Source organism: Rhinatrema bivittatum, chromosome 7 (genome assembly GCF_901001135.1).
Source record: "Rhinatrema bivittatum chromosome 7, aRhiBiv1.1, whole genome shotgun sequence".
In the NCBI taxonomy this organism is placed as follows: Eukaryota; Metazoa; Chordata; class Amphibia; order Gymnophiona; family Rhinatrematidae; genus Rhinatrema; species Rhinatrema bivittatum.
The window spans coordinates 93261532-93270190 of record NC_042621.1 but is presented as its reverse complement, the minus strand read 5'-3'; the positions used below and the strand labels follow the sequence as shown (position 1 = coordinate 93270190).

General features: G+C 40.5%; 1 protein-coding gene across 1 annotated transcript in view; it reads left to right on the top strand.

Annotated features, from left to right (window-relative positions):
• The first annotated feature begins 3313 nt into the window (after positions 1-3313).
• The window catches only part of AMFR (autocrine motility factor receptor), a 111072-nt gene continuing 105726 nt past the window's right edge, over positions 3314-8659 (top strand). The window contains exon 1 of the mRNA XM_029608707.1: positions 3314-3812. Coding sequence (XP_029464567.1) covers positions 3549-3812 — 264 coding nt within the window. The 5' untranslated portion in view covers positions 3314-3548. The remainder of the gene's footprint in view (positions 3813-8659) is intronic.

Genomic DNA, 8659 nt, shown 5'->3' with positions numbered 1-8659 from the left:
CTCTACTCTTGGCTGGCAGTGGGGTAGGCTCTTCTCCTCTTGGCTGTCAATGGGATGGGCTTCGCCTGTGGCCCCACATGGCTGCTCTTTGCTGCCCCCTAATGGCTGGTGCTCTAGGTTTCTGCCTCATTCACCTATTGGGATAGGCCTGCTTTGCTCTCTGTCCGTGTTTGGGGACTCAGACGTCAACAAGAACAGAGCCTCAGCCAGTCAGTTGATCTTTACAAAGGAAGGGCTCTCCCCTCTGGAATGATGCTTTCTTCCCTACCCCAGTTTTATTGGCTTTTGCTTTCTGTTCTGTGTGCTGCATGCACCTTAGTTTGTGTAGCCTTCAGGAAGTTTTTAGTAATGCCAGAAACTATTAAGAAATAAAGGTTAACAAAAGAAAAGATTTTATTTATTTATATATATATATGAATGAGATTCCTTTTTTATTAGACTTACACTATATTTTTTGATTTAAAAAATGTTATGAAAGATTTTGTTAATCCAATAAAAAGGTCATATATTTTCAATTTACCTTTTTCTTTCTATTCAAGGGCCCTAATATGAAAGCCAAACTATTTTATCTAGAAACCACTCAGCTTCCCCGAGCAGGGGCCATCTAAGAGAAGAAGCCAGGCCCTCAACTAAAGATTAATGGGGTCAGAGGCCAAGATATGGAGGAGATATTCCAGTTAACTAGTTAAAAAAAACCTCAAAACCATTACGTTGAAATGTCACCTATTGCTTGCAGAGCTCATGCTACCAGTCCACTAGCCCTTTTTTTTTTTCTTCATTAAACTGGATTCGGTATACTTTCTTATTACACAAGACAGCAACCATGGAGGACCACCTGGGACAATTAAAGGCGCTGCTGGTGGAGAGCAGTGGACTGCGCCCAAAGAGGATGACAGTGAGGAAGCCAGGCCAGTCGCTTCAGACTGCGCTGAGGAAAAGTGACTTGAGGGGGCCAAGAAAAATAGGTCACTATCGGGAGAAGAGTTCCGGATTATGCAGAAGAGGTCACTGGTGGAAAGACCAGGCCCTGCAGCTGCTGAACAGTCAAATGTCCATTGTGAAGGGAAGTAGGTGAGTGAGTGAAGGAAGGGGATGGGGGAAGTGAATAGAAGGAAAAGGAAAGAATGAATGAGGGGGTGTAGGAAGGGAGTGAAAGAAGTGAAAAAAAAAGTAAGAGCGGCCCAAAAGAAGCAGACACGCGGGATACGCCAGGGAGTAGCAGAATTGTCAACATCTAGAAAACCTAGAATGAATTTTACTGGTATATTATCTGCCATACTCTGGGAGGCTTGTTACCTTCCTTTCTTACAGGCCGATACAGTACAGTACGCTCTGATGGAGCGCACTGTTAGCCGGCATTTGGATTTAATAAGGGGTAAAGCTAGCGCGTCCAAAACGTGTGTCCAACCCCCCCGAACCTAATAGCGCCCGCAACATGCAAATGCATGTTGATGGCCCTATTAGGTATTCCTGCGCGATTCAGAAAGCAAAATGTGCAGCCAAGCTGCACATTCGGGCCGATACCGTAAAAACGCGGGAGAGCGGGCACACAGGCCACTCTCCTGTGCGCACGATGCAGTATTCTAATTTATTAAAATTAGGCCTGGCAGTAAAAAGAGACGCTAGGGACACTACCGCGGCCCTAGCGTCTCTTTTTTGACGGAAGTGGCGGCTGTCAGCGGGTTTGACAGCCAATGCTCAATTTTGCCGGCGTCGGTTCTCAAGCCCGCTGACAGCCACGGGTTCAGAAACCGGACGCCAACAAAACTGAGTGTCCGGTTTTCGACCCACCAGCCGTGAGCCCATTAAAAAAATATTTTTTAAATTATTTTTTACTTTTTAAACTTTCAGGACCTCCGACTTAATATCTCCATGATATTAAGTTGGAGGGTGCACAGACAAGCAGTTTTTACTGCTTTTATGTGCACTTTCCCGGTGCCCGGAGAAATTAGCGCCTACCTTTGGGTAGGCACTAATTTCTGAAAGCAAAATGTGCGGCTTGGCTGCACATTTTGCTTTCTGAATCATGCAGGAATACCTAACAGGGTGCTAATTTCTCCGGGCACCGGGAAAGTACACAGAAATGCAGTAAAAACTGCTTTTCTGTGCACCCTCTGACTTAATATGGCGATATTAAGTCGGAGGTCCCGAAAGTTTAAAAAAGTAAAAAAAAAAAATAAATTTAAATGGGCCTGTGGCTGGTGGGCAGAAAAGTGGATGCTCAATTTTGCCGGTGTCCGGTTTCCGAACCCATGGCTGTCAGCGGGCTCGAGAACCGATGCTGGTAACATTGAGCATGGGCTGTCAAACCCGCTGACAGCTGCCGCTTCCGTCAAAAAGGAGACGCTAAGGACACGCTACTGTCCCTAGCACCTCTTTTTACCGCCGGACCTAATTTTAATAAATGAAAATACTGAATCGCGCGCACAGGGCCATGGCCTGTGCAAGCGCTGGGAGAGCAGGCGCTCGCCCCGTCAGTATTTCAAATCATCAAAGGGTCAGATATGCCTCCCCAGCAAACTGCAAAGTGAGACACCTCCCCCACCCTCCTTGATTTTAAAAATTTCTTGTGGGGCCAGTCCCTTGAAAAGTTTGGGGACTGCTATTGTAGCGCATAGCACTAGAAGATTGCAGTTGGAGAAAATAAATCCTTCATTATTTTCCTAAAATTTGGAGCTGGCCTGTATGAGCCCCTGTTCCTTTAATTGGGTTCAGCAAGAGGAAAGCATTGGAATGACAAACCACAGCTGCTTCTAAATTAAACTTTATTTTCTCATGCCGGATGCATAGCGCAACTTTTTAACCCTAAATAATCTCCAGTTGCATGTCAATTCAGCTGCCTTTGAAGAAGCTTTAATTTTTTTTTTTTTTTTAAGGATATGACTCCCCCCCCCTATGTTTTTCTAATTAAAATTGTTTCTTTTTCCAATTCATGACGTTTGTCAGATAATTAACAGTCCATTGCTGCCATAATAAGCGGTCACACTCAGAACACTATATAAGCTTTACAATCCATATACTTCAGCCTATAAGGTTAAATAAATTATTTTTTAAAAATCACGTTTTCAGAAAATCTACACAATCACAACTTTAAAAAAAAAAATAATAATAAAAGCACTCTTCCTAAGAGTCACCTGCATTTTTTTTTATTTTATTATATTAAAGGCTTTTAGGAATAAAAATTATTATAAAGGGTTCATCCTGTTGTAGATAGATCGTAACATTATGGCAAGCTTGGGCTGAGCCCGGAAAGGAAAACGCTGGTGATCCAGGAGATGATGAAACGTTCCTGCTGGGGGCAGACTTTTTTTTTTCTCTTAACTGTTTCCGCCCCTACCGGAAGCAACAGAGCCAGCCAATTGCGGCCAGGCCCAGGCTACAGCCTAAGGAAGAGTTGGAAGCGGTGCCGTGCGGGAGTGGGAGGGGGTGACCTGGCCGCAGACAGCGCCCAAGGCCGAGTGGCGGCTCCTGCTCTCTGCCCAACGGAAAGGGCTCGTCTGACGGCTCCGGAGCGAGCGGGCGGGCTCTGTCCCCGAGCGTAGGCCGCGATGCCGCTGCTGTTCCTGGAGCGCTTCCCTTGGCCCAGCCTGCAGCTGTACACGGGCCTGAGCGGGCTGCTGCTCACCCTCTGCGTGTTCAGCGCTTATCGCGGGGTCACGGGCCCCGGGGGCGGAGAGCCGGTCCTGGAGAGCGGGGCAAGCCCAGCGGGCAGCCCCGAAACCCTGGGCGAGGAGGAGGAGGATGGCGGCGGCGGGGGTAGCCTAGCCCTTGATCTGGCTTCTTACTTGTTGACGGATAGCCTATGTGTCTGGGTGAGTAGAAAGAATAACAGGAAACAGCTTCGGGTGGTATGCAGAGTGACCCATTTTTTTTTTTATTTTTTTTTTAATAAACATACTGAAATTTTTCCAGGATTACTTAGCTGCAGGATCAGTAACAATAAAGTATCTCTTTCCCACCTTCCATTCTGTCTATTGCTACAAAAAGTAATAATTAGGCTTTCCACCCGAAAGGTAGCTGCATGCATATTATGGAAGGGATGTAATTGTAAAGACACTTTAAGTTTCTCTTTAAAGTGATCAGCTACCCCTTTCATTATTGTTATATCCCAGAAGGGCAGTTTTATGCGCACAACTGGCTGTCCTGGAGTCTAATATGCTTGGCATCATTGCTCCAGTTTTAACGCACTGGTTTCCCCTGGCCTTAAAAATTGACTTTTGTTTTCACTATTTTCATTGTAACCTAGTAAAAATATGCCGATAAGTGCTTATAAAAAGAGTAAGACTGCCATCAGTTTTAACTAGAAACTTCCTTTTTTCCTAGCTTGGAGAGAAGGGATATGTTTAGACCCTGACCATCGCAACAGAGAGCAGTATATTTGAGTACTTACATGAAAGGCTGTAGCAAGAGGATTTAATGTTCCTACTTCCTTGACCCAGATAAGAGGATTGAGTAGTAGTGATTTTGTTTTTCGAAAGCCACCTGAACAAAAACCAAAATATTTTTTTTCTGCGGTCTCTGGTGTTTGGATTGATTTCTTTTTAGTTTTAATCACTTTCTCTGGTAACTTACTGAGGTGTGTGTGTATATCTTAATGCATATTTGATATTAAATATTAAGTAGTCTAAAATTCATTAGCTGCTTCATATCATATTTTTTACATAGTATAATAAATTACAAATTTAGACCATTGAAAACATTGCAGTTATTTTTGAGAGCCTGCAGTTTTTTGTCTCCCCCCCCCCCCCCTCAAGATTATGTATTATGTGACAAGCTTCTTTAAACATTGAATGTTTGAGTTGCATAAAGAGAATATTTGGAGGCACTTGGCTAGTAGCAATTTCTTAGGCTGCAGAATGGATGTTTGAGCCTGTTTTGGGATATTCTGCACACTCAAGTGGAGAGTAACTTCCCTTCATAATTTTTTTCCATACCTTTTGACTTTTGTAGAATGGACACTTGATTTTTCTATTTGCCCTTTCTTCACATTTTTAGGAAGGGCTGAGAGTGTAGTAAATCTTTTGTAGCTCAGATTGGTTTCTCTGTTAATGGCTAGATTTCAACTTTCTTTTCTTTAGATGTATTTGAAACTCGAACATTTTTGGACAGCATAAAAATTGATCTTCTCCCCTTCCTACCCTCTGGCATTTTCTGCATTTTGTTCTATTTTAATTATTTATTCATTTATGCTTGTTTTATATTATGTAGGGCCTCTGCTTTGTCCATGATATTGTTGGTATTTTCAGGGTAGAGAAATTCAGCTTCATTGGGAATACCAAAACTTTAAAAAGTACACTCGCCATACTAAGTTCAGAGAGGAGGGTTTGTGTATGGGGTGGGTAAAATTGTCAGCATTTTGTAGTGTGTGTATGTATATATACATTTTATGTACTGTCCAATTTAAAGATCACAATGGTTTACAAAATTAACATTCATGTTATAAATCAAATGGTTACGGTTTACGGAGTAGTATTCATAGACAGGAATCAACATAAATCAAAAGGGATGTTCAAATACACTAAAGAACTTAGACATAAGGTAAGTAGTTTGGGAAACTAATCTAATAGTTTTCACATAGTACCTTGTATTGAAATTCTTACAGTCGTTAATTTATTCTTAATATCTCAATCTCTTGGCCTTGTTAATGTAGTTCTCTGCATTCTGATTTTTAAGTTAGGTTATAAGCATTTTTGAATAGCCATGTTTTTAGCTCACGATTAAATCTTTCTGGTATCAAAGCAAAACTTCTTAGGTAGAGAATTCCAAATCACCACAGGATTGCATCTATCTGCTGGAAAAGCACAATCATCATTATTTTTGTTTTATTACTTGCTTTTCCAACTAAAAAGTGCTAAAAGTGAGTTAAGATACAAAAACTTTATCTTAAAAACTATTGTAAGTGTAGCATAATACATATGTATGAGTGCTACTATTACACTACTGTAAAAGGGATTCATATCATAAATATGTAAATGAAAAATACCTAAAAAGAACATTTTGGGTAATAAATCAACTAGCAGCAGCGATTTTGAAAATTGCTCCAAAGCTTTCTGGGGGAGGGGGAAGAAAAGGTTTTATTTTTCTAAAAGTTAAATAATTCCTGGTTTGTCAGGTTTATTCAGGAATTAGATTCCATAGGCGAGGGCCAAGGATTGACAGGGCCTTAGCCTGAGTTCTTTCTTGTAAGTTTTTGGAAGTTGACAAGCTGTTGCAAGGAAGGGATTCAGTTGCTGAGAGGAAACAGTGAAATGGGTGTTAAACATTTAATCTGTTCCAAACTTATAGTGGTCCAGTGTCAGCTGTGTCTTTAAATATTAAAGGTCTTTAAATTCCATCCAATAAGTTAGTCAGAGTAATTCCTACAAAATGGTTACTATTCGTTAAAACCTGAGCTGCTGCATGCTGTACAATTTGTAATTTATATAACATTTTTTAAGGAAGACCAACATAGATGCTAATCTGCTCAGAGTACTGTAACATCTAAGCATAGATGACTAAAATAAAGATAGCCTTATATTTAAAAAAAACCAAACCAAAACCCTACAGGTAAAGATGCATAACTCTTGGCAAGTTCAAAAAAAAAAAAGGCAGACTTTGCCACTGCTGAAATTTCAGCCTCCATAAATAATTCAGAATCTAAGATAAACCCAGAGTTTCGGGTTTGAGAGGTAAAAGGTAAAATCAGCCTATCAAGTGTCAAGTTAACCTTAAAATCTGGTATCAGTGCCTTGCCTACGCATAAAACTTTTGTTTTAGTTGTAGCTAACTAACCACCTGTTAACAGGAAAACTTTCTTCTAGCCTCTTCTGGGTCCAGAGCCCAGAACAAGTAGAATTGTTTTGTCTGTGTACAAGTAATTTTTTTCTTGACAAGCGGGCATGAACTAGCCATTATGCATGGGTGACGACTTGCTTTTTCTTCCCGGATACCCTTGTGCCGTTTAGCACCTTAAGTTGTATTGACATGGCGTGTGCTGGTGCAGCTGAAGACACAATCAACTTCATCAGCACAGTCGAGCTGAAAGGCAGATGACCGTCTGCGATGGGAACAGTCAACATGGTTTTGGCAAGGGAAGTCTTGCCTTACCGATTTACTAGATTTTTTTTTTTATTTTTTTTTTTTTTGGAGGTGTAAATAAACATGCGAATAAAGGTAAGCCAGTTGATATTGTGCATTTTGGATTTTCAGGAAGCATTTAACAAAATCCCATATGAGATTCTTCAGGAAATTGGGAGATTATGGGATTGGAGGTTTTGTCCTATTGCGCACTGGAAACTGGATAAAACAGGACGAGGGTAGGACTAAATGGTTTTCCAAATGAAGAAAGGCTGTTGGTGGAGTGCCCCAGAGATCTGTATAAGGACCTGTGCTATTTAGCATATTAATAATTGATCTGGAGAAAGGAACGAGTGAGTTGACCAAATTTGCAGTTGAGACACAATCGTTTTGAGGGGGCATATATTGTTTTTTTTTTCAAATGGAAAATGGGCAGAGTTTGGAATGATGGCACGTTTTAATTCTGTTTCTACCACACTGTGGCATGTTACTGTTCTATACACTGTATATTTTGATGTGCATTACCGGTGTTCTGAATTCTGCTTAAATAAAAAGAAATTAAAAAAAAAAACAAACAAACCAGCAGTGCATTGGAAGGAACTACAGAAGGACCTTATGAGACTAAATTGCATTTGCCATTTAGATGCCTAATGTGGAAAAGTGCAAAATAATGCACGTAGGGAAAAATAATCCTGACTACAGGTACACAGAGCTGGATTCCATGTTCGGAGTCACCACCCAGGAAAAGGTCTTTGGAGTCCTTGTGGACAATACCTTGAAATCTTTGGCCCAGTGTAATAGCAGTCAAAAAGGCAATAGAATATTAGGAATTTATCTGGAAAGGAATAGAGAACAAAACTGAGAATACCATAATGTCCTTGTATAGATCCATGGTGTGACCACACCCTGATTATTGTGTGCAGTTTTTTTTCTTCCTCCTCTTAAAAAAGACATAGCGGACATAGAAAAACTACAGAGAAGGGTGACAAAAATGATAAAGGGGCTGGAAAAGCTTCCTTATGGAAAAAGGTTTAACAGATTATGGCTTTTCAGCCTGGAAAAGAGTCTGAGAGGTGGAATATGATTAAGATTTATAAAATCATGAGTTGGATGAAATGGGTAAATAGCAGTGTTGTCCATAGGAATGTTATTCCCATGGGAATCCCATGGGATGGGATGGGATGGGACGGCACACATTTGTATTTCCCATGGTAGTCGATACTTGATATTGTAAAATAAATTGTCATACTTAGATTATACTTTTGAGTGTTAAAGTTAATAAAGTTAATAAATTTTGTCGTTTTGCATGTCTCTTTGTACATGTAGTCCTATTTAGTAGACACTAAACGTAAACTTTCATAAACTTAATAATTTTATTTGAACTGTATTCCATATTAATATTGTAATGGGAATCCCATGGGATGGGATGGGACAGGCATAAATTGCCATGGGATGGGATGGGACAGAAAAATATGTCCCATGGACAAGCCTGGTAAATAGGCAATAGTTATTTACTATTTCAATAAATTAGGACCAGGGAACACTCCATGAAACTAGCAAACAGCAGATTTAACATAAATTGTAGGAGGTATTTTTTTTTTTT